The sequence below is a fragment of the Bufo gargarizans genome, chromosome 9, assembly GCF_014858855.1.
Source record: "Bufo gargarizans isolate SCDJY-AF-19 chromosome 9, ASM1485885v1, whole genome shotgun sequence".
Taxonomy (NCBI): Eukaryota; Metazoa; Chordata; class Amphibia; order Anura; family Bufonidae; genus Bufo; species Bufo gargarizans.
Genome location: NC_058088.1, coordinates 13,476,666 through 13,501,181, shown reverse-complemented (window position 1 = coordinate 13,501,181; position 24,516 = coordinate 13,476,666). Strand labels below are relative to the sequence as shown.

The 24,516-nt window shown below is 44.4% G+C and overlaps 1 protein-coding gene across 1 annotated transcript in view; it reads right to left on the bottom strand.

Annotated features, from left to right (window-relative positions):
- Window positions 1–24,516, bottom strand: part of LOC122946657 (mucin-17-like) — a 75,762-nt gene that overhangs the window by 3,364 nt on the left and 47,882 nt on the right. The window contains exons 7-8 of the mRNA XM_044306415.1: window positions 16,236–24,269; window positions 12,361–16,001 (exon numbers count right to left, since the gene is read on the bottom strand). Of these exons, the coding sequence (XP_044162350.1) occupies window positions 12,361–16,001; window positions 16,236–24,269 (11,675 nt within the window). The remainder of the gene's footprint in view (window positions 1–12,360; window positions 16,002–16,235; window positions 24,270–24,516) is intronic.

The following is a 24,516-nucleotide window of genomic DNA, read 5'->3' as shown; positions in this document are numbered from 1 at the left end:
GCAACAGTCCATTGTCATAAATTCAGGCCCAGCACCCAGGCAGAGGAGAGAGGTCCCGTAACAGACAATCTGGCTTCATGTCAGCAGAGAATCAGTCTGCATGTCATAGCAGAGAATGAGGCTTCACGTCACCCACCACTGCAACAGTCCATTTTCATAAATTTAGGCCCAGCACCCAGGCAGAGGAGAGAGGTCCCGTAACAGAGGATCTGGCTTCATGTCACCAGAGAATCAGTCTGCATGTCATAGCAGAGAATCAGGCTTCACGTCACCCACCACTGCAACAGTCCATTTTCATAAATTTAGGCCCAGCACCCAGGCAGAGGAGAGAGGTCCCGTAACAGAGGATCTGGCTTCATGTCACCAGAGAATCAGTCTGCATGTCATAGCAGAGAATCAGGCTTCACGTCAGCCACCACTGCAACAATCCATTGGCATATATTTAGGCCTAGCACACAGGCAGAGGAGAGAGGTCCCGTAACAGACAATCTGGCTTCATGTCAGCAGAGAATCAGTCTTCATATCATAGCAGAGAATCAGGCTTCACGTCAGCCACCAATGCAACAGTCCATTGTCAGATATTTAGGCCCAGCACCCAGGCAGAGGAGAGAGGTCCCGTAACAGAGGATCTGGCTTCATGTCAGCAGAGAATCAGTCTTCATGTCATAGCAGAGAATCAGGCTTCACGTCACCCACCACTGTAAGAGTCCATTTTCATAAATTTAGGCCCAGCACCCAGGCAGAGGAGAGAGGTCCCGTAACAGACAATCTGGCTTCATGTCAGCAGAGAATCAGTCTTCATATCATAGCAGAGCATCAGGCTTCACGTCACCCACCACTGTAACAGTCCATTTTCATAAATTTAGGCCCAGCACCCAGGCAGAGGAGAGAGGTCCCGTAACAGACAATCTGGCTTCATGTCAGGAGAGAATCAGTCTTCATGTCATAGCAGAGAATCAGGCTTCACGTCACCCACCACTGCAACAGTCCATTTTCATAAATTTAGGCCCAGCACCCAGGCAGAGGAGAGAGGTCCCGTAACAGACAATCTGGCTTCATGTCAGCAGAGAATTAGTCTGCATGTCATAGCAGAGAATCAGGCTTCACGTCAGCCACCAATGCAACAGTCCATTGTCAGATATTTAGGCCCAGCACCCAGGCAGAGGAGAGAGGTCCCGTAACAGAGGATCTGGCTTCATGTCACCAGAGAATCAGTCTGCATGTCATAGCAGAGAATCAGGCTTCACGTCACCCACCACTGCAACAGTCCATTTTCATAAATTTAGGCCCAGCACCCAGGCAGAGGAGAGAGGTCCCGTAACAGAGGATCTGGCTTCATGTCACCAGAGAATCAGTCTGCATGTCATAGCAGAGAATGAGGCTTCACGTCAGCCACCACTGCAACAATCCATTGGCATATATTTAGGCCTAGCACACAGGCAGAGGAGAGGTTCATTCAACTTTGGGTAGCCTTGCAATATAATGGTAAAATGAAAATAAAAATAGGATTGAATGAGGAAGTGCCCTGGAGTCCAATAATATATGGTTATGGGGAGGTAGTTAATGTCTAATCTGGACAAGGGACGGACAGGTCCTGTGGGATCCATGCCTGGTTCATTTTTATGAACGTCAGCTTGTCCACATTGGCTGTAGACAGGCGGCTGCGTTTGTCTGTAATGACGCCCCCTGCCGTGCTGAATACACGTTCAGACAAAACGCTGGCTGCCGGGCAGGCCAGCACCTCCAAGGCATAAAAGGCTAGCTCTGGCCACGTGGACAATTTAGAGACCCAGAAGTTGAATGGGGCCGAACCATCAGTCAGTATGTGGAGGGGTGTGCACACGTACTGTTCCACCATGTTAGTGAAATGTTGCCTCCTGCTAACACGTTGCGTATCAGGTGGTGGTGCAGTTAGCTGTGGCGTGTTGACAAAAGTTTTCCACATCTCTGCCATGCTAACCCTGCCCTCAGAGGAGCTGGCCGTGACACAGCTGCCTTGGCGACCTCTTGCTCCTCCTCTGCCTTGGCCTTGGGCTTCCACTTGTTCCCCTGTGACATTTGGGAATGCTCTCAGTAGCGCGTCTACCAACGTGCGCTTGTACTCGCGCATCTTCCTATCACGCTCCAGTGCAGGAAGTAAGGTGGGCACATTGTCTTTGTAGCGTGGATCCAGCAGGGTGGCAACCCAGTAGTCCGCACAGGTTAAAATGTGGGCAACTCTGCTGTCGTTGCGCAGGCACTGCAGCATGTAGTCGCTCATGTGTGCCAGGCTGCCCAGGGGTAAGGACAAGCTGTCCTCTGTGGGAGGCGTATCGTCATCGTCCTGCCTTTCCCCCCAGCCACGCACCAGTGATGGACCCGAGCTGCGTTGGGTGCCACCCCGCTGTGACCATGCTTCATCCTCATCCTCCTCCACCTCCTCCTCATCCTCGTCCTCCTCGTCCTCCAGTAGTGGGCCCTGGCTGGCCACATTTGTACCTGGCCTCTGCTGTTGCCAAAAACCTCCCTCTGAGTCACTTCGAAGAGACTGGCCTGAAAGTGCTAAAAATGACCCCTCTTCCTCCTCCTCCTCCTCCTCCTCCTGGGCCACCTCCTCTTCCATCATCGCCCTAAGTGTTTTCTCAAGGAGACATAGAAGTGGTATTGTAACGCTGATAACGGTGTCATCGCCACTGGCCATGTTGGTGGAGTACTCGAAACAGCGCAACAGGGCACACAGGTCTCGCATGGAGGCCCAGTCATTGGTGGTGAAGTGGTGCTGTTCTGTAGTGCGACTGACCCGTGCGTGCTGCAGCTGAAACTCCACTATGGCCTGCTGCTGCTCGCACAGTCTGTCCAGCATGTGCAAGGTGGAGTTCCACCTGGTGGGCACGTCGCATATGAGGCGGTGAGCGGGAAGGCCGAAGTTACGCTGTAGCGCAGACAGGCGAGCAGCAGCAGGATGTGAACGCCGGAAGCGCGAACAGACGGCCCGCACTTTATGCAGCAGCTCTGACATGTCGGGGTAGTTGTGAATGAACTTCTGCACCACCAAATTCAGCACATGCGCCAAGCAAGGGATGTGCGTCAAATTGGCTAGTCCCAGAGCTGCAACGAGATTTCGCCCATTATCACACACCACCAGGCCGGGCTTGAGGCTCACCGGCAGCAACCACTCGTCGGTCTGTTGTTCTATACCCCGCCACAACTCCTGTGCGGTGTGGGGCCTGTCCCCCAAACATATGAGTTTCAGAATGGCCTGCTGACGTTTACCCCGGGCTGTGCTGAAGTTGGTGGTGAAGGTGTGTGGCTGACTGGATGAGCAGGTGGAAGAAGAGGAGGAGGAAGCCGAGAAGGAGGAGGTGGCAACAGGAGGCAAAGAATGTTGCCCTGCGATCCTTGGCGGCGGAAGGACGTGCGCCAAACAGCTCTCCGCCTGGGGCCCAGCTGCCACTACATTTACCCAGTGTGCAGTTAGGGAGATATAGCGTCCCTGGCCGTGCTTACTGGTCCACGTATCTGTGGTTAGGTGGACCTTGCCACAGATGGCGTTGCGCAGTGCACACTTGATTTTATCGGATACTTGGTTGTGCAGGGAAGGCACGGCTCTCTTGGAGAAGTAGTGCCGGCTGGGAACAACATACTGTGGGACAGCAAGCGACATGAGCTGTTTGAAGCTGTCTGTGTCCACCAGCCTAAATGACAGCATTTCATAGGCCAGTAGTTTAGAAATGCTGGCATTCAGGGCCAGGGATCGAGGGTGGCTAGGTGGGAATTTACGCTTTCTATCAAATGTTTGTGAGATGGAGAGCTGAACGCTGGCGTGTGACATGGTTGAGACGCTTGGTGACGGAGGTGGTGGTGGTGGTGTTGGTGGTACATCCCCTGTTTGCTGGGCGGCAGGTGCCAACGTTCCTCCAGAGGCGGAGGAAGAGGCCGAGGCGGCAGCAGCAGAATAGGCCGAGGCGGCAGCAGCAGAAGAGGTAGCAGGGGGAGCCTGAGTGACTTCCTTGGTTTTAAGGTGTTTACTCCACTGCAGTTCATGCTTTGCATGCAGGTGCCTGGTCATGCAGGTTGTGCTCAGGTTCAGAACGTTAATGCCTCGCTTCAGGCTCTGATGGCACAGCGTGCAAACCACTCGGGTCTTGTCGTCAGCACATTGTTTGAAGAAGTGCCATGCCAGGGAACTCCTTGAAGCTGCCTTTGGGGTGCTCGGTCCCAGATGGCGGCGGTCAGTAGCAGGCGGAGTCTCTTGGCGGCGGGTGTTCTGCTTTTGCCCACTGCTCCCTCTTTTGCTACGCTGTTGGCTCGGTCTCACCACTGCCTCTTCCTCCGAACTGTGAAAGTCAGTGGCACGACCTTCATTCCATGTGGGGTCTAGGACCTCATCGTCCCCTGCATCGTCTTCCACCCAGTCTTGATCCCTGACCTCCTGTTCAGTCTGCACACTGCAGAAAGACGCAGCAGTTGGCACCTGTGTTTCGTCATCATCAGAGACATGCTGAGGTGGTATTCCCATGTCCTCATCATCAGGAAACATAAGTGGTTGTGCGTCAGTGCATTCTATGTCTTTCACCGCTGGGGAAGGGCTAGGTGGATGCCCTTGGGAAACCCTGCCAGCGGAGTCTTCAAACAGCATAAGAGACTGCTGCATAACTTGAGGCTGAGACAGTTTCCCTGGTATGCATGGGGGTGATGTGACAGACTGATGGGGTTGGTTTTCAGGCGCCATCTGTGCGCTTTCTGCAGAAGACTGGGTGGGAGATAATGTGAACGTGCTGGATCCACTGTCGGCCACCCAATTGACTAATGCCTGTACCTGCTCAGGCCTTACCATCCTTAGAACGGCATTGGGCCCCACCATATATCGCTGTAAATTCTGGCGGCTACTGGGACCTGAGGTAGTTGGTACACTAGGACGTGTGGATGTGGCAGAACGGCCACGTCCTCTCCCAGCACCAGAGGGTCCACTAACACCACCACGACCATGTCCACGTCCGCGTCCCTTACTAGATGTTTTTCTCATTGTTATGGTTCACCACAACAACAAATATATTATTTGGCCCAATGTATTGTATTCAAATTCAGCGGGATATAAATTTGAGGCCTAGTATTTAGGCGCTGGGTGACCGGTATGGATTTAGTGACAGAATTAGACTTGGAAATGCACAGAAGCGTGTGTGTGAAGTTATTCTGAATGACCCTATGTGCACCTTCAATATGATCTACCCTTTTAGGGATAGATTTCAAATAGCTCTGATATAGCAGAAACGACTAAATTATGAAATTGCTAAATTGGGAATTGTATTTCAACCCAGAACAAAAAATGTGCTTTGACGGACACTAAATAACTTTCCCAGCCACAACAGGACAGCGGTAACGAGAGATTTAGCGGGATATAAATTTGAGGCCTAGTATTTAGGCGCTGGGTGACAGGTATGGGTTTAGTGACAGAATTAGATTTGGAAATGCACAGTAGCGGGTGTGTGAAGTTATTCTGAATGACCCTATGTGCACCTTGAATATTATATACCCTTTTAGGGATAGATTTCAAATAGCTCTGATATAGCAGAAACCACTAAATTATGAAATTGCTAAATTGGGAATTGTATTTCAACCCAGAACAAGAAATGTGCTTGAACGGACACTAAATAACTCGCCCAGCTACAGCACTAGGGACAGATTTAGCGGGATATAAATTTGAGGCCTAGTATTTAGGCGCTGGGTGACAGGTATGGGTTTAGTGACAGAATTAGACTTGGAAATACACAGTAGCGGGTGTGTGTGAAGTTATTCTGAATGACCCAATGTGCACCTTGAATATTATATACCCTTTTAGGGATAGATTTCAAATAGCTCTGATATAGCAGAAACCACTAAATTATGAAATTGCTAAATTGGGAATTGTATTTCAACCCAGAACAAAAATGTGCTTTGACGGACACTAAATATCTTGCCCAGCAACAACAGTACAGCGGTAACGAGAGATTTAGCAGGATATAAATTTGAGGCCTAGTATTTAGGCGCTGGGTGACAGGTATGGGTTTAGTGACAGAATTAGACTTGAAAATACACAGTAGCGGGTGTGTGTGAAGTTATTCTGAATGACCCAATGTGCACCTTGAATATTATATACCCTTTTAGGGATAGATTTCAAATAGCTCTGATATAGCAGAAACCACTAAATTATGAAATTGCTAAATTGGGAATTGTATTTCAACCCAGAACAAAAAATGTGCTTTGACGGACACTAAATATCTTGCCCAGCAACAACAGTACAGCGGTAACGAGAGATTTAGCAGGATATAAATTTGAGGCCTAGTATTTAGGCGCTGGGTGACAGGTATGGGTTTAGTGACAGAATTAGACTTGAAAATACACAGTAGCGGGTGTGTGTGAAGTTATTCTGAATGACCCAATGTGCACCTTGAATATTATATACCCTTTTAGGGATAGATTTCAAATAGCTCTGATATAGCAGAAACCACTAAATTATGAAATTGCTAAATTGGGAATTGTACTTCAACCCAGAACAAAAAATGTGCTTTGACGGACACTAAATATCTTTCCAAGCAACAACAGTACAGCGGTAACGAGAGATTTAGCAGGATATAAATTTGAGGCCTAGTATTTAGGCGCTGGGTGACAGGTATGGGTTTAGTGACAGAATTAGACTTGGAAATACACAGTAGCGGGTGTGTGTGAAGTTATTCTGAATGACCCAATGTGCACCTTGAATATTATATACCCTTTTAGGGATAGATTTCAAATAGCTCTGATATAGCAGAAACCACTAAATTATGAAATTGCTAAATTGGGAATTGTACTTCAACCCAGAACAAAAAATGTGCTTTGACGGACACTAAATAACTTTCCCAGCTACAACAGGACAGCGGTAACGAGAGATTTAGCGGGATATAAATTTGAGGCCTAGTATTTAGGCGCTGGGTGACAGGTATGGGTTTAGTGACAGAATTAGACTTGGAAATACACAGTAGCGGGTGTGTGTGAAGTTATTCTGAATGACCCAATGTGCACCTTGAATATTATATACCCTTTTAGGGATAGATTTCAAATAGCTCTGATATAGCAGAAACCACTAAATTATGAAATTGCTAAATTGGGAATTGTACTTCAACCCAGAACAAAAAATGTGCTTTGACGGACACTAAATAACTTTCCCAGCTACAACAGGACAGCGGTAACGAGAGATTTAGCGGGATATAAATTTGAGGCCTAGTATTTAGGCGCTGGGTGACAGGTATGGGTTTAGTGACAGAATTAGACTTGGAAATACACAGTAGCGGGTGTGTGTGAAGTTATTCTGAATGACCCTATGTGCACCTTCAATATGATCTACCCTTTTAGGGATAGATTTCAAATAGCTCTGATATAGCAGAAACCACTAAATTATGAAATTGCTAAATTGGGAATTGTATTTCAACCCAGAAGAAAAAATGTGCTTTGACGGACACTAAATAACTTTCCCAGCTACAACAGGACAGCGGTAACGAGAGATTTAGCAGGATATAAATTTGAGGCCTAGTATTTAGGCGCTGGGTGACAGGTATGGGTTTAGTGACAGAATTAGACTTGAAAATACACAGTAGCGGGTGTGTGTGAAGTTATTCTGAATGACCCAATGTGCACCTTGAATATTATATACCCTTTTAGGGATAGATTTCAAATAGCTCTGATATAGCAGAAACCACTAAATTATGAAATTGCTAAATTGGGAATTGTATTTCAACCCAGAACAAAAAATGTGCTTTGACGGACACTAAATAACTTTCCCAGCTACAACAGGACAGCGGTAACGAGAGATTTAGCAGGATATAAATTTGAGGCCTAGTATTTAGGCGCTGGGTGACAGGTATGGGTTTAGTGACAGAATTAGACTTGAAAATACACAGTAGCGGGTGTGTGTGAAGTTATTCTGAATGACCCAATGTGCACCTTGAATATTATATACCCTTTTAGGGATAGATTTCAAATAGCTCTGATATAGCAGAAACCACTAAATTATGAAATTGCTAAATTGGGAATTGTACTTCAACCCAGAACAAAAAATGTGCTTTGACGGACACTAAATAACTTTCCCAGCTACAACAGGACAGCGGTAACGAGAGATTTAGCAGGATATAAATTTGAGGCCTAGTATTTAGGCGCTGGGTGACAGGTATGGGTTTAGTGACAGAATTAGACTTGAAAATACACAGTAGCGGGTGTGTGTGAAGTTATTCTGAATGACCCAATGTGCACCTTGAATATTATATACCCTTTTAGGGATAGATTTCAAATAGCTCTGATATAGCAGAAACCACTAAATTATGAAATTGCTAAATTGGGAATTGTACTTCAACCCAGAACAAAAAATGTGCTTTGACGGACACTAAATAACTTTCCCAGCTACAACAGGACAGCGGTAACGAGAGATTTAGCGGGATATAAATTTGAGGCCTAGTATTTAGGCGCTGGGTGACCGGTATGGATTTAGTGACAGAATTAGACTGGGATATGGCCAAAAAATAACCACACTATTGCTGGTTAAATGCACTTGGTGACGGGCGCAGCTTGCCCCTGATGTAGTATATGGCCAAAAAATGAACAGACTATTGCTGGTTAAATGCACTTGGTGTCACAGCTTGACCAACCACACTACTGAGGGTTAAATGCACTTGGTGACGGGCGCAGCTTGCCCCTGATGTAGTATATGGCCAAAAAATAAACAGACTATTGCTGGTTAAATGCACTTGGTGTGACAGCTTCACCCTGATGTAGGCTTTAGCCAGAAAACAACCACACCATTGAGGGTTAAATGCACTTGGTGACAGGCGCAGCTTGCCCCTGATTTTGTATATGGCCAAAAAATGAACAGACTATTGCTGGTTAAATGCACTTGGTGTGACAGCTTCACCCTGATGTAGGCTTTAGCCAAAAAACAACCACACCATTGAGGGTTAAATGCACTTGGTGACAGGCGCAGCTTGCCCCTGATTTTGTATATGGCCAAAAAATGAACAGACTATTGCTGGTTAAATGCACTTGGTGTGACAGCTTCACCCTGATGTAGGCTTTAGCCAAAAAACAACCACACCATTGAGGGTTAAATGCACTTGGTGACAGGCGCAGCTTGCCCCTGATTTTGTATATGGCCAAAAAATGAACAGACTATTGCTGGTTAAATGCACTTGGTGTGACAGCTTCACCCTGATGTAGGCTTTAGCCAAAAAACAACCACACCATTGAGGGTTAAATGCACTTGGTGACAGGCACAGCTTGCCCCTGATTTTGTATATGGCCAAAAAATGAACAGACTATTGCTGGTTAAATGCACTTGGTGTGACAGCTTCACCCTGATGTAGGCTTTAGCCAAAAACAACCACACCATTGAGGGTTAAATGCACTTGGTCGCAGCTTGTGCTGGCGCACCACAAGACACAAAATGGCCGCCGATCACCCCAGAAAAATGTGACTGACAAACGGTCTGGGCAGCCTAAAAACAGTGAGCAATTGAGGATCAGCAGCTCAATGATCCACAGCTGCAGATCGATCAGTTAATCAAGTCCTTTGGAGGAGTTAATCTGCCTAATCTCGCCCTACTGTCGCAGCCGCAACCTCTCCCTACGCTAATCAGAGCAGAGTGACGGGCGGCGCTATGTGACTCCAGCTTAAATAGAGGCTGGGTCACATGGTGCTCTGGCCAATCACAGCCATGCCAATAGTAGGCATGGCTGTGATGGCCTCTTGGGGCAAGTAGTATGACGCTTGTTGATTGGCTGCTTTGCAGCCTTTCAAAAAGCGCCAAGAAAGCGTCACAAAAGCGCCAAGAAAGCGACGAACACCGAACCCGAACCCGGACTTTTACGAAAATGTCCGGGTTCGGGTCCGTGTCACGGACACCCCAAAATTCGGTACGAACCCGAACTATACAGTTCGAGTTCGCTCATCCCTACCCATGATCCCTCACTGCTTCTTGCTTGTGGGCAAATGAGAAGGCTGCAATATCTTTGACTTTAGGAGTAGTGTTGATCGCATATTTTTTATCGCAAATTTTCCGATTGCCAATTTTTGCAATCAAGAAAATAATGACTGGAGAACAAGAATTCTAGAATTTACGAATTTCAATATTGCCTATTCTGCTCATCACTAGTAATTAACATGCTATCAAATGATCAGATAATCAGAAATTATTCTCGTATCTCTGTGTCATTTCATTTTATAAATAACTATGAAAAAGATATGATTTAAAGCAGGCATGCTCAAACTGCGGCCCTCCAGCTGTTGTAAAACTACAACTCCCACAATGACCTACTGTAGGCTGATAGCTGTAGGCTGTTCGGGCATGCTGGGAGATGTAGTTTTGCAACAGCTGGAGGGCCGCAGGTTGAGCATGCCTGATTTAAAGGAAATGTGTCACCAAATATTTTATCTGCCAGTTAAAAACAGATAGTGACACATCTCCCTTTTTCTGATCTGTTTTTATTTTCTGATTATAGATTTTAATATTCTATTTCCTGAATATTATTATGGGGGCGGCCATCTTGCCTGAGCTGTTCTTAACAGCGTTTAGAAATTGCTTTACGGCAGCCCCATGGTCCATAAACACAGTGGTCAGGCGTGGACCTCATTAACTTTAATTGACTTTAATGGGTGAGTTTTCTCAGCATTCTCTGTGACCTGTGCAGAAGTCAGTCTATTGTGAATGGTGGATCTTATCTATACACAGAGGTGATATCATTACAGGCAGGATTAGAATGACAGATAAGTAGATAAGTACAGTGAAGTGATCTGTACAGACTTAGTAGCCAGTGCAAAAACTTCAGGGTTTTATGGATTTTGATCAAAAATTATAATTAAAAAAAGTGATTTAGACAATAGGTCATTTACTGATGACACATTCCCTTTAAAGGGGTATTTCGGTTGTGAGAAATGAATCCCTTATCCACAGGATAGGTGAAACCTATTAGATCAGAGGGGGTCCTGGGACACCCATCGCTGTCTAGAACAGGGACCCTGCACCCCTCTGCCACTCTGACCACTCCACCCCTACGGGAGTTCTGCAGACATTCCAGTACATTGCTTGACTATTTTGAAACTCCCATAGAGATGAATGGAGCAGTAGTGCACTCCCTGTAATGTCCTTTCATAGCCCATATTAACAGGCTGATCATTCTGAGAGTTGTAGTTCTCTCCTGTTGTATACCTCCCTATGTAATGTTAACCAAGGCCACATAATAACAGTCTGAAAATAATGGGAATTGTAGTTCTCTCCTCATATCCCTCTCCCTGTCATGTCCCCGGCATCTCCATGTTTTCAGGAAAGGTTAAAGGACCTTAATATGTATAGCTTAGAAGAAAGAAGAGACCGAGGGGATATGATAGAAACTTTTAAATACATAAAGGGAATCAACTCGGTAAAGAAGGAGAGAATATTTAAAAGAAGAAAAACTACAACAAGAGGACACAGTTTTAAATTAGAGGGGCAAAGGTTTAAAAATAATATCAGGAAGTATTACTTTACTGAGAGAGTAGTGGATGCATGGAATAGCCTTCCTGCAGAAGTGGCAGCTGCAAATACAGTGAAGGAGTTTAAGCATGCATGGGATAGGCATAAGGCCATCCTTCATATAAGATAGGGCCAGGGACTATTCATAGGATTCAAATATATTTGGCAGACTAGATGGGCCAAATGGTTCTTATCTGCCGACACATTCTATGTTTCTATGTCCACTGTTGCCCTATAATAATAGTCTGGACATGCTGAAAGTTGTAGTTCTCTTCTCATATCCCTCTCCCTGTAATGCCCTGATACTCCATAATAACAACCAAGAAATGCCGGCAGTCACCCAGTGCTGTGGCCAGTTGATGGCTGCAGCGGTCATGCCCCCCCTGTCAAAATTGATGTTGATGGGGGGGGGGAAACTTGCAGAGCCGGTGATGGAGCCGGAACCCAGCGAGGAGTATCAGGTAAGTATGATCACTACAGTCGGTCCAGTCGCGAGGTGATCCCATGAATTATGCGGTGGACGCCAGCTATGATTGTGGGGAAGTTGCTGAGATGCGGGCTGTTAAAAAATTATCTATGGAGCCCTGTATTAAGTAAAGTAAAATATTCATCACTACTGTGAGCTCTAGACAACCACTAAAAGCCCTGCAAAAACATTGGTGTTCATGGATCTCCTGTTGTCTACAAGATTGCCCTTTGCTTTCATTAAGTGTAGACTCTGATGTTTATTAGTAGTGAACCCCTTAGTTTTATCTGCTGTCAGGAGGTGTTCAGCAAATAAAGGGGATAAAGACTGAACAGTTCTATGTGACAAGCATTAACATTTTTCTTAAATAAGAACAGCTGTGAATTGAAGTATCTACAATCCTTACCTTCTTCAGGAGCAGCAACATTAATAAGTGATGTGGTTTCTGTAGCAAAGACTGTAGTAGTAGTGTTGGCAGTAGTAATAAAGGTAGTGGTGGTGGTAGTAGTAGTAGTAGTAGTAGCTGCTTCACTAGTTTCAGCTATAGAGGTGGCTGCAGTAGTTGCAGTGGTATTTGCACTAGGTGTTGCAGTAGTTGTTGGAAGTTCAGTTGTAGTCAGTGATATAGTTGTGGGAAGTTCAGTTGTTGGAGATGCAGTAGTTGTAGGATGTTTAGTGGTAGTGGATGATGTAGTAGTTATGGGAGGTTCAGTTGTAGTTGGCGATGTAGATATTGTGAGAGGTTCAGTTGTTGATGTAGTAGTTGTAGGAGATTCAGTGGTAGTGGATGATGGAGTAGTTGTGGGAGGTTCAGTTGTAGTCGGTGATCTAGTAGTTGTAGGAGGTTCATTTGCTTGAGAAGTAGTGGTTGTGGGAGGTTCAGTTGCAGGAGATGTAGTAGTTGTGAGAGGTTCAGTTGAAGTAAGCGATGTAGTGGACGTGAAAGGTTCAATTGTTGGGGATACAGTGGTTGTGAGAGGTTCAGTTGTAGTTGGTGATGTAGTAGTTGTGGGAAGTTCAGTTGTTGGAGATGTTGAAGTTGTGGGAGGTTCAGTGGTAGTGGATGATGTAGTAGTTGTAGTAGATTCAGTTGTAGTCGGTGATGTAGTTGTTGTCGGAGGTTCAGATGTTGGAGATGTAGTAGTTGTGGGAGGTTCAGTGGTAATGGCTGATGTAGTTGTTGTTGGAGATGCATTGGCTGTAGGAGGTTCCGTTGTAGTCAGAGATATAGTTGTCTTGGGAGGTTCAGTTGTTGAAGATGTAGTAGTTGTGGGAGGTACAGTGATAGTAGATGATGTAGTGGTTGTGGGAGGTTCAGTTGAAGTTGGTGATGTCGAAGTTTTGGGAGGTTCAGTGGTAATGGGTGATTTAGTTTTTGGAGATGAAGTAGTTGTGGGAGGTTCAGTGGTAGTCGGTGATGTAGTTGTCATTGGAGGTTTAGTTGTTGGAGATAAGGTAGTTGTGTGAGGTTCAGTGGTAGTGGATAATGTAGTAGTTGTCGAAGATTCAGTTGTAGTCAATGATGTAGTTGTTGTGGGAGGTTCAGTTGGAGATGTAGTAGTTGTGGGAAGTTCAGTTGTAGTCAGTGATGTAGTGGTTGTGGGAGGTTCAGTGTTAGTGGGTGATTCAGTAGTTGTGGGAGTTTCAGTTGTTGGAGATGTAGTAGATTTGAGTGGTTCAGATGAAGTCAGCGATGTAGTGGTTATGGAAGTTTCAGTTGTTGGGGATACAGTTGTGGTAGGTTCAGTGGTAATAAGAGATGTAGTTGTTGTTGGAGATGTAGTGGTTGTGTGAAGTTCAGTTGTTTTCGGTGATGTAGTTGTCATTGGAGGTTCAGTTGTTGGAGATGTAGTAGTTGTGGGAGGTTCAGTGGTAGTGAATGATGTAGTAGTTGTGGGAGATTCAGTTGTAGTCGGTGATGTAGTGGTTGTGGGAGGTTTAGTTGTAGTTGGTGATGTCATAGTTGTGGGAGGTTCAGTTGTTGGAGATGTAGTGGTTGTGGGAGGATCAGTTGTAGTCAGTGGTGTCAAAGTTGTGGGAGGTTCATTTGTTGGAAATGTAGTAGTTGTGAGAGGTTCAGTGTTAATGGGTGATGTAGTTGTTGTTAGAGATGAAGTAGTTGTGGGAGATTCAGTTGAAGTCGGAGATGTATTGGCTGTGGGAGGTTCAGTGGTAGTGTCTGTTGTAGTTGTTGTGGAAGGTTCAGTTGCTGGAGATGTAGTAAATGTGAGAGGTTTAGTTGTAGTCGACGATGTATTAGTTGTGGGAGGTTCAGTTGTTGAAGATATAGTGGTTGTGGGAGGTTCAGTTGTAGTTGTAGATGGAGTAGTTGTGGGAAGTTGAGTTGTTGAAGATGTAGTAGTTGTGAGATATTCAATGGAAATGGGTGATGTAGTTGTTGTGGGATGTTCAGTTTTTGGAGATGTAGTAGTTGATGGAGGTTCAGTGGTAGTGGATGATGTAGTAGTTGAAGGAGATTCAGTTGTAGTTGTTGATGTAGTGCTTGTTGGAGATGTAATAGTTGTAGGAGGTTCAGTGGTAATGGGTGATGTAGTTGTTGAAGATGCAGTGTCTGTGGGAGGTTCAGTTGTAGTAAGTGATGTAGTTGTCTTAGGAGGTTCAGTTGTTAGAGATGTAGTAATTGTGGGAGGTACAGTGATAGTGGATGATGTAGTGGTTGTGGGGAGTTCAGTTGAAGTTGGTGATGTTGTAGTTGTAGGAGGTTCAGCTGGAGATGTAGTGGTTGTGGGATGTACAGTTGTAGTCATTGATGTCGTAGTTGTGGGAGGTTGATTTGTTGGAGATGTAGTAGTTGTCGGAGGTTCAGTGGTAATGGGTGATGTAGTTGATGTTTGAGATGTGATAGTTGTAGGAGACTCAGTTGCAGTCAGTGATGTAGTTATTGTGGGAGGTTGAGTTGTAGTCAGTGATGTAGTTATGGGACGTTCAGTCGATGGAGATGTAGTAGATGTGGGAGATTCTGTTGTAGTTGGCGATGTAATTATTGTGGGAGCTTCAGTTGTTAGAGATGTAGTGGTTGTGGGAGGTTCAGTTGTAGGAAATGTAGTAGTTATGGGAGTTTCAGTTGTAGTTGGTGAAGAAGTAATTGTGGGAGGTTCAGTGGTAGTGGGTGATGTAGTAGCTGTGGGAGATTCAGTTGTTGGAGATGTAGTAGTTGTGAGAGGTTCAGTTGTAGTCGGCGATGTAGTGGTTGTGAGAGGTTCAGTTGTTAGGGATATAGTGCTTTTGGAAGGTTCAGTTATAGTTAGTGATGTTGTGGTTGTGGGAAGTTCAGTTGTTGGAGATGTAGTAGTTGTGGGAAATTCAGTGGAAATGGGTGATTTTGTTGTTGTTGGATATGTAGTAATTATGGGAGGATCAGTGGTAGGGGATGATGTAGTAATTGTGGGAGATTTAGTTGTAGTCGGTGATATAGTTATTGTGGGAAGTTCAGTTGTTGGAGATGGAGTAGTTGTGGAAGGTTCAGTTGTTGGAGATTTAGTAGTTGTGGGAGGTTCAGTTGTACTCGGTGATAAAGTGGTTGTGGGAGGGTAAGTGGTATTGGGTGATGAAGTAGATGTGGGAGGTTCAGTTGTTGGAGATAGCGTAGTTGTAGGAGATTCAGTGGTAATAGTTGATGTAGTTGTTGTGGGAGGTTCAGTTGTTGGAGATTTAGTAGTTGTGTGAGGTTTAGTGGTAGTGGATGATGTAGTAGTTGTGGAAGATTCAGCTGTATTCGGTGATGTAGTTGTTGTGGAAGGTTTAGTTGTTGGGGAGGTAGTAGTTGTGGGAGTTTCAGTGGTAATGGCTGATGTAGTTGTTGGAGATGTACTGGTTGAGGGAGGTTCAGTTGTAGTCAGTGATGTAGTAGTTTTGGGAGGTTCAGTGGTAGAGGATGATGTAGTAGTTGTGGCAGAATCAGTTGTAGTCGGTGATGTGGTTGTGAGAAGTTCACTTGTAGTTGGTGATGTTGTAGTTGTGGGAGGTTCATTTGTTGGATATGTAGTAGTTGTTGGAGGTTCAGTTGTAGTCGGTGATGAAGTGGTTGTGCGAGGTTCAATGGTAGTGGGTGATGTAATAGTTGTGTGAGGTTCAGTTGTTGGAGATGTAGTAGTTGTGAGAGGTTCAGTTGTAGTCGGCAATGTAGTGGATGTGGGAGGTGCAGTTGTTGGGGATATAGCTGTTGTGGGAGGTTTGTTTGTAGTTGGTGATGTCGTAGTTGTGGGAGGTTCAGTTAATGGAGATGTGAAATTTGTGGGAGGTTCAGTGGTAGTGGATGATGTAGTAGTTGTGGGAGATTCAGTAGTAATGGGTGATGTAGTTGTTGTTGGAGATGTAGTGGTTGTGAGAGGTTCATTTGTAGTTTGTGATGTCGTAGTTGTAGGAGGTTCAATTGTTGGAGATATAGTAGTTGTGGAAGGTTCAGTTGTAGTTGGTGATGAAGTGGTTGTGGGAGAATTAGTGATAGTGGGTGATGTAGTAGTTGTGGGAGGTGCAGTTGTTGGGGATATAGCTGTTGTGGGAGGTTTGTTTGTAGTTGGTGATGTCGTAGTTGTGGGAGGTTCAGTTGATGGAGATGTAAAATTTGTGGGAGGTTCAGTGGTAGTGGATGATGTAGTAGTTGTGGGAGATTCAGTAGTAATGGGTGATGTAGTTGTTGTTGGAGATGTAGTGGTTGTGAGAGGATCATTTGTAGTTTGTGATGTCGTAGTTGTGGGAGGTTCAGTTGTTGGAGATATAGTAGTTGTGTGAGGTTCAGTTGTAGTCGGCAATGTAGTGGTTATGTGAGTTTCAGTTGTTGGCGATATAGTGGCTGTGGGAGGTTCAGTTGTAGTTAGTGATGTAGTACTTGTGGGAGGTTCAGCTGTTGGCGATATAGTGGTTGTGGGAGATTCAGTTGAACTTGGTAATGTAGTACTTGTGGTAGGTTCAGTTGTTGTACGAGATATAGCAGTAATTGGTGATGTAGTTAATGTAGGGGGTTCAGTTGTTAGAGATATAGTAATTGTGGGAGTTTCAGTTGTAGTCAGCGATGTAGTGGTTATGAGAGGTTCAGTTGTTGGCGATATAGTTGTTGTAGTAGGTTTAGTTGTTGGAGATGTAGTAGTTTTGGATTCTTCAGTGGCAATAGGTGATAAAGTTGTTGTTGGAGATGTAGCTGTGGGAAATTCAGTTGTAGTCAGTGATGTAGCTGTTGTGGGAGGTTCAGTTGTGGTCGGTAATGTAGTTGTTGTGGGATGTTCATTCTTTCGACATTTAGTAGTTGTGGGAGATTCAGTTGTAGTAGGTGATGTAGTGGTTGTGGGAGGTTTGGTTGTTGGAGATTTAGTGGTTGTGGGAGGTTCAGTTGCAGTTGGTGATGTTTTACTTGTGGCAGGTTCAGTTGTTGGAGATGTAGTAGTTGTGGGAGATTCAGTGGTAATGGGTGATGTAGTTGTTGTAGGAGGTTCAGTTGTGGGAGATGTAGTAGTTGTGGGATGTTCAGTGGTAATAAGTGATAAAGGTGTTGGAGATGTAGTAATTGTGGAAAATTCAGTTGTAGTCAGTGATGTAGCTGTTGTGGGAGGTTCAGTTGTGGTCGGTGATGTAGTTGTTGTGGGATGTTCATTCTTTCGACATTTAGTAGTTGTGGGAGATTCAGTTGTATTCGTCGATGTAGTGGTTGTGGGAGGCTCAGTTGTTGGTGATATAGTGGTTGTGGGAGGTTCAGTTGTAGTTGGTGATGTTTTACTTGTGGCAGGTTCAGTTGTTGGAGATGTAGTAGTTGTGGGAGATTCAGTGGTAATGGGTGATGTAGTTGTTGTAGGAGGTTCAGTTGTTGGAGATGTAGTAGTTGTGGGATGTTCAGTGGTAATAAGTGATGAAGTTGTTGGAGATGTAGTAGTTGTGGAAAATTCAGTTGTAGTCAGTGATGCAGCTGTTGTGGGAGGTTCAGTTGTGGTCGGTGATGTAGTTGTTGTGGGTTGTTTATTCTTTCGACATTTAGTAGTTGAGGGAGATTCTGTTGTAGTCGGCGATGTAGTGGTTGTGGAAGGTTCAGTTGTTGGTGATATAGTGGTTGTGGGAGTTTCAGTTGTAGTTGGTGATGTTTTACTTGTGGCAGGTTCAGTTGTTGGAGATGTAGTAGTTGTGGGAGATTCAGTGGTAATGGGTGATGTAGTTGTTGTAGGAGGTTCAGTTGTTGGAGATGTAGTAGTTGTGGGATGTTCAGTGGTAATAGGTGATGAAGTTGTTGGAGATGTAGTAGTTGTGGGAAATTCAGTTGTAGTCAGTGATGTAGCTGTTTTGGGAGGTTCAGTTGTGGTCGGTGATGTAGTTGTTGTGGGTTGTTCATTCTTTCGACATTTAGTAGTTGTGGGAGATTCAGTTGTAGTCGGCGATATAGTGGTTGTGGGAGGTTCAGTTGTTAATGATATAGTGGTTGTGGGAGGTTCGGTTGTAGTTGGTGATGTTATACTTGTGGCAGGTTCAGTTGATGGAGATGTAGTAGTTGTGGGGGATTCAGTTGTAGTCGGCGAGGTAGTGGTTGTGGGAGGTTCAGTTGATGGTGATATGGTAGTTGTGGGAGGTTCAGTTGTACTTAATGATGTTTTTCTTGTAGTAGGTTCAGTTTTTGGAGATGTAGTAGTTGTGGGAGATTCAGTGGTAATAGGTGATGTAGTTGTTTTAGGAGGTTCAGTTGTTGGAGATGTAGTAGTTGTGGGAGGTTCAGTGGTAATAGGTGATGTAGTTGTTGGAGATGTAGTAGTTGTGTGAAATTTAGTTGTAATCAGTGATGTAGCTGTTGTGGGATGTTCAGTTGTGGCCGGTGATGTAGTTGTGGGATGTTCATTCTTTGGACATTTAGCAGTTGTGGGAGATTCAGTTTTAGTAGGCGATGTAGTAGGTGTGTGAGGTTCAGTTGTTGGTGATATAGTGGTTGTGGGAGGTTCAGTTGTAGTTGGTGATGTTTTACTTGTGGCAGGTTCAGTTGTTGGAGATGCAGTAGTTGTGGGATGTTCAGTGGTAATAAGTGATGAAGTTGTTGGAGATGTAGTAGTTGTGGAAAATTCAGTTGTAGTCAGTGATGCAGCTGTTGTGGGAGGTTCAGTTGTGGTCGGTGATGTAGTTGTTGTGGGTTGTTTATTCTTTCGACATTTAGTAGTTGAGGGAGATTCTGTTGTAGTCGGCGATGTAGTGGTTGTGGAAGGTTCAGTTGTTGGTGATATAGTGGTTGTGGGAGTTTCAGTTGTAGTTGGTGATGTTTTACTTGTGGCAGGTTCAGTTGTTGGAGATGTAGTAGTTGTGGGAGATTCAGTGGTAATGGGTGATGTAGTTGTTGTAGGAGGTTCAGTTGTTGGAGATGTAGTAGTTGTGGGATGTTCAGTGGTAATAGGTGATGAAGTTGTTGGAGATGTAGTAGTTGTGGGAAATTCAGTTGTAGTCAGTGATGTAGCTGTTTTGGGAGGTTCAGTTGTGGTCGGTGATGTAGTTGTTGTGGGTTGTTCATTCTTTCGACATTTAGTAGTTGTGGGAGATTCAGTTGTAGTCGGCGATATAGTGGTTGTGGGAGGTTCAGTTGTTAATGATATAGTGGTTGTGGGAGGTTCGGTTGTAGTTGGTGATGTTATACTTGTGGCAGGTTCAGTTGATGGAGATGTAGTAGTTGTGGGGGATTCAGTTGTAGTCGGCGAGGTAGTGGTTGTGGGAGGTTCAGTTGATGGTGATATGGTAGTTGTGGGAGGTTCAGTTGTACTTAATGATGTTTTTCTTGTAGTAGGTTCAGTTTTTGGAGATGTAGTAGTTGTGGGAGATTCAGTGGTAATAGGTGATGTAGTTGTTTTAGGAGGTTCAGTTGTTGGAGATGTAGTAGTTGTGGGAGGTTCAGTGGTAATAGGTGATGTAGTTGTTGGAGATGTAGTAGTTGTGTGAAATTTAGTTGTAATCAGTGATGTAGCTGTTGTGGGATGTTCAGTTGTGGCCGGTGATGTAGTTGTGGGATGTTCATTCTTTGGACATTTAGCAGTTGTGGGAGATTCAGTTTTAGTAGGCGATGTAGTAGGTGTGTGAGGTTCAGTTGTTGGTGATATAGTGGTTGTGGGAGGTTCAGTTGTAGTTGGTGATGTTTTACTTGTGGCAGGTTCAGTTGTTGGAGATGCAGTAGTTGTGGGAGATTCATTGGTAATGGGTGATGTAGTTGTTGTAGGAGGTTCAGTTGTTGGAGATGTAGTAGTTGTGGAATGTTCAGTGGTAATAAGTGATGAAGTTGTTGGAGATGTAGTAGTTGTGGGAAATTCAGTTGTAGTCAGTGATGTAGCTGTTGTGGAAGGTTCAGTTGTGGTCGGTGATATAGTTGTTGTGGTTTGTTCATTCTTTCGACATTTAGTAGTTGTGGGAGATTCAGTTGTAGTCGGCGATGTAGTTGTTGTGGGAGGTTCAGTTGTTGGTGATATAGTGGTTGTGGGAGGTTCAGTTGTAGTTGGTGATGTTTTACTTGTGGCAGGTTCAGTTATTGGAGATGTAGTAGTTGTGGGAGATTCAGTGGTAATGGGTGATGTAGTTGTTGTAGGAGGTTCAGTTGTTGGAGATGTAGTAGTTGTGGGATGTTCAGTGGTAATAGGTGATGAAGTTGTTGGAGATGTAGTAGTTGTGGGAAATTCAGTTGTAGTCAGTGATGTAGCTGTTGTGGGAGGTTCAGTTGTGGTCGGTGATGTAGTTGTTGTGGGTTGTTCATTCTTTCGACATTTAGTAGTTTTGGGAGATTCAGTTGTAGTCGGCGATATAGTGGTTGTGGGAGATTCAGTTGTTAATGATATAGTGGTTGTGGGAGGTTCAGTTGTAGTTGGTGATGTTATACTTGTAGCAGGTTCAGTTGTTGGAGATGTAGTAGTTGTGGGAGATTCAGTGGTAATGGGTGATGTAGTTGTTGTAGGAGGTTCAGTTGTTGGAGATGTAGTAGTTGTGGAATGTTCAGTGGTAATAAGTGATGAAGTTGTTGGAGATGTAGTAGTTGTGGTAAATTCAGTTGTAGTCAGTGATGTAGCTGTTGTGGAAGGTTCAGTTGTGGTCGGTGATATAGTTGTTGTGGTTTGTTCATTCTTTCGACATTTAGTATTTGTGGGTGATTCAGTTGTAGTCGGCGATGTAGTGGTTGTGGGAGGTTCAGTTGTTGGTGATATAGTGGTTGTGGGAGGTTCAGTTGTAGTTGGTGATGTTTTACTTGTGGCAGGTTCAGTTGCTGGAGATGTAGTAGTTGTGGGAGATTCAGTGGTAATGGGTGATGTAGTTGTTGTAGGAGGTTCAGTTGTTGGAGATGTAGTAGTTGTGGGATGTTCAGTGGTAATAGGTGATAAAGTTGTTGGAGATGTAGTAGTTGTGGGAAATTCAGTTGTAGTCAGTGATGTAGCTGTTGTGGGAGGTTCAGTTGTGGTCGGTGATGTAGTTGTTGTGGGTTGTTTATTCTTTCGACATTTAGTAGTTGTGGGAGATTCAGTTGTAGTCGGCGATGTAGTTGTTGTGGGAGGTTCAGTTGTTGGTGATATAGTGGTTTTGGGAGGTTCAGTTGTAGTTGGTGATGTTTTACTTGTGGCAGGTTCAGTTATTGGAGATGTAGTAGTTGTGGGAGATTCAGTGGTAATGGGTGATGTAGTTGTTGTAGGAGGTTCAGTTGTTGGAGATGTAGTGGTTGTGGGATGTTCAGTGGTGATAGGTGATGAAGTTGTTGGAAATGTAGTAGTTGTGGGAAATTCAGTTGTAGTCAGTGATGTAGCTGTTGTGGGAGGTTCAGTTGTGGTCGGTGATGTAGTTGTTGTGGGTTGTTCATTCTTTCGACATTTAGTAGTTGTGGGAGATTCAGTTGTAGTCGGCGATATAGTGGTTGTGGGAGGTTCAGTTGTTAATGATATAGTGGTTGTGGGAGGTTCGGTTGTAGTTGGTGATGTTATACTTGTGGCAGGTACAGTTGTTGGAGATGTAGTAGTTGTGGGGGATTCAGTTGTAGTCGGCGATGTAGTGGTTGTGGGAGGTTCAGTTGATGGTGATATGGTAGTTGTGGGAGGTTCACTTGTACTTAATGATGTTTTTCTTGTAGTAGGTTCAGTTTTTGGAGATGTAGTAGTTGTGGGAGATTCAGTGGTAATAGGTGATGTAGTTGTTTTAGGAGGTTCAGTTGTTGGAGATGTAGTAGTTGTGGGAGGTTCAGTGGTAATAGGTGATGTATTTGTTGGAGATGTAGTAGTTGTGTAAAATTTAGTTGTAATCAGTGATGTAGCTGTTGTGGGAGGTTCAGTTGTGGTCGGTGATGTAGTTGTGGGATGTTCATTCTTTGGACATTTAGCAGTTGTGGGAGATTCAGTTTTAGTAGGCGATGTAGTAGTTGTGTGAGGTTCAGTTGTTGGTGATATAGTGGTTGTGGGAGGTTCAGTTGTAGTTGGTGATGTTTTACTTGTGGCAGGTTCAGTTGTTGGAGATGCAGTAGTTGTGGGAGATTCAGTGGTAATGGGTGATGTAGTTGTTGTAGGAGGTTCAGTTGTTGGAGATGTAGTAGTTGTGGAATGTTCAGTGGTAATAAGTGATGAAGTTGTTGGAGATGTAGTAGTTGTAGGAAATTCAGTTGTAGTCAGTGATGTAGCTGTTGTGGAAGGTTCAGTTGTGGTCGGTGATATAGTTGTTGTGGTTTGTTCATTCTTTCGACATTTAGTAGTTGTGGGTGATTCAGTTGTAGTCGGCGATGTAGTGGTTGTGGGAGGTTCAGTTGTTGGTGATATAGTGGTTGTGGGAGGTTCAGTTGTAGTTGGTGATGTTTTACTTGTGGCAGGTTCAGTTGTTGGAGATGTAGTAGTTGTGGGAGATTCAGTAGTAATGGGTGATGTAGTTGTTGTAGGAGGTTCAGTTGTTGGAGATGTAGTAGTTGTGGGATGTTCAGTGGTAATAGGTGATAAAGTTTTTGTTGGATAATTAGTAGTTGTGGGAAATTCAGTTGTAGCCAGTGATGTAGCTGTTGTGGGAGGTTCAGTTGTGGTCGGTGATGTAGTTATTGTGGGATGTTCATTCTTTCGGCATTTAGTAGTTGTGGGAGATTCAGTTGTAGTCGGCGATGTAGTGGTTGTGGGAGGTTCAGTTGTTGGTGATATATTGGTTGTGGGAGGTTCAGTTCTAGTTGGTGATGTTTTACTTGTGGCAGGTTCAGTTGTTGGAGATGTAGTAGTTGTGGGATGTTCAGTGGTAATAGGTGATAAAGTTTTTGTTGGATAATTAGTAGTTGTGGGAAATTCAGTTGTAGCCAGTGATGTAGCTGTTGTGGGAGGTTCAGTTGTGGTCGGTGATGTAGTTGTTGTAGGTTGTTCATTCTTTCGACATTTGGTAGTTGTGGGAGATTCAGTTTTAGTCGGCGATGTAGCGGTTGTGGGAGGTTCAGTTGTTGGTGATATAGTGGTTGTGGGAGGTTCATTTGTAGTTGGTGATGTTGTACTTGTGGCAGGTTCAGATGTTGGAGATGTAGTAGTTGTGGGAAATTCAGTTGTAGTCGGCGATGTAGCAGTTGTATGAGGTTCAGTTGTTGGTGATATAGTGGTTGTGGGAGGTTCAGTTGTAGTTAATGATGTTTTACTTGTGGCAGGTTCAGTTTTTGGAGATGAAGTAGTTGTGGGAGATTCAGTGGTAATAGGTGATGTAGTTGTTGTAGAAGGTACAGTTGTTGGAGATGTAGTAGTTGTGGGAGGTTCAGTAGTAACATTTGATGTAAATGTTGTTGGAGATGTAGTAGTTGTGGGAACTTTAGTTGTAGTCAGTGATGTAGCTGTTGTGGGAGGTTCAGTTGTGGTCGCTGATGTAGTTGTTGTGGGATGTACATTCTTTGGACAGTTAGCAGTTGTGGGAGATTCATTTGTATTAGGCGATGTAGTGGTTGTGGGATGTTCAGTTATTGGAGATATAGTGGTTGTGGGAGGTTCAGTTGTAGTTGGTGATGTTTTACTTGTGGCAGGTTCAGTTGTTGGAGATGTAGTAGTTGTGGGAGATTCTGTGGTAATTGGTGATGTAGTTGTTGTAGGAGGTTCAGTTGTTGGATATGTAGTAGTTGTGGGATGTTCAGTTGTAATAGGTGATAAAGTTGTTGGAGAATTAGTAGTTGTGAGAAATTCAGTTGTAGTCAGTGATGTAGCTGTTGTGGGAGGTTCAGTTGAGGTCGGTGATTTCGTTAATGTGGGATGTTCATTCTTTGGACATTTAGTAGTTGTGGGAGATTCAGTTGTAGTTGGCGATGTAGTGGTTGTGGATGGTTCAGTTGTTGTTGATATAGTGGTTGTGGGAGGTTCATTTCTAGTTGGTGATGTTTTCCTTGTGGCAGGTTCAATTGTTGGAGATGTAGTAGTTGTGGGAGATTCAGAGGTAATGGATGATGTAGTTGTTGTAGGAGGTTCCGTTGTTGGAGATGTAGTAGTTGTGGGAGGTTCAGTGGTAATGGGTGATGTAGTTGTTGTTGGAGATGTAGTAGTTGTAGGAAATTTAGTTATAGTCAGTGATGTAGTGGTTGTGAGAGGTTCAGTTGTATTCAGTGATTTCGCAGTTGTGGGAGGTTCAGTTG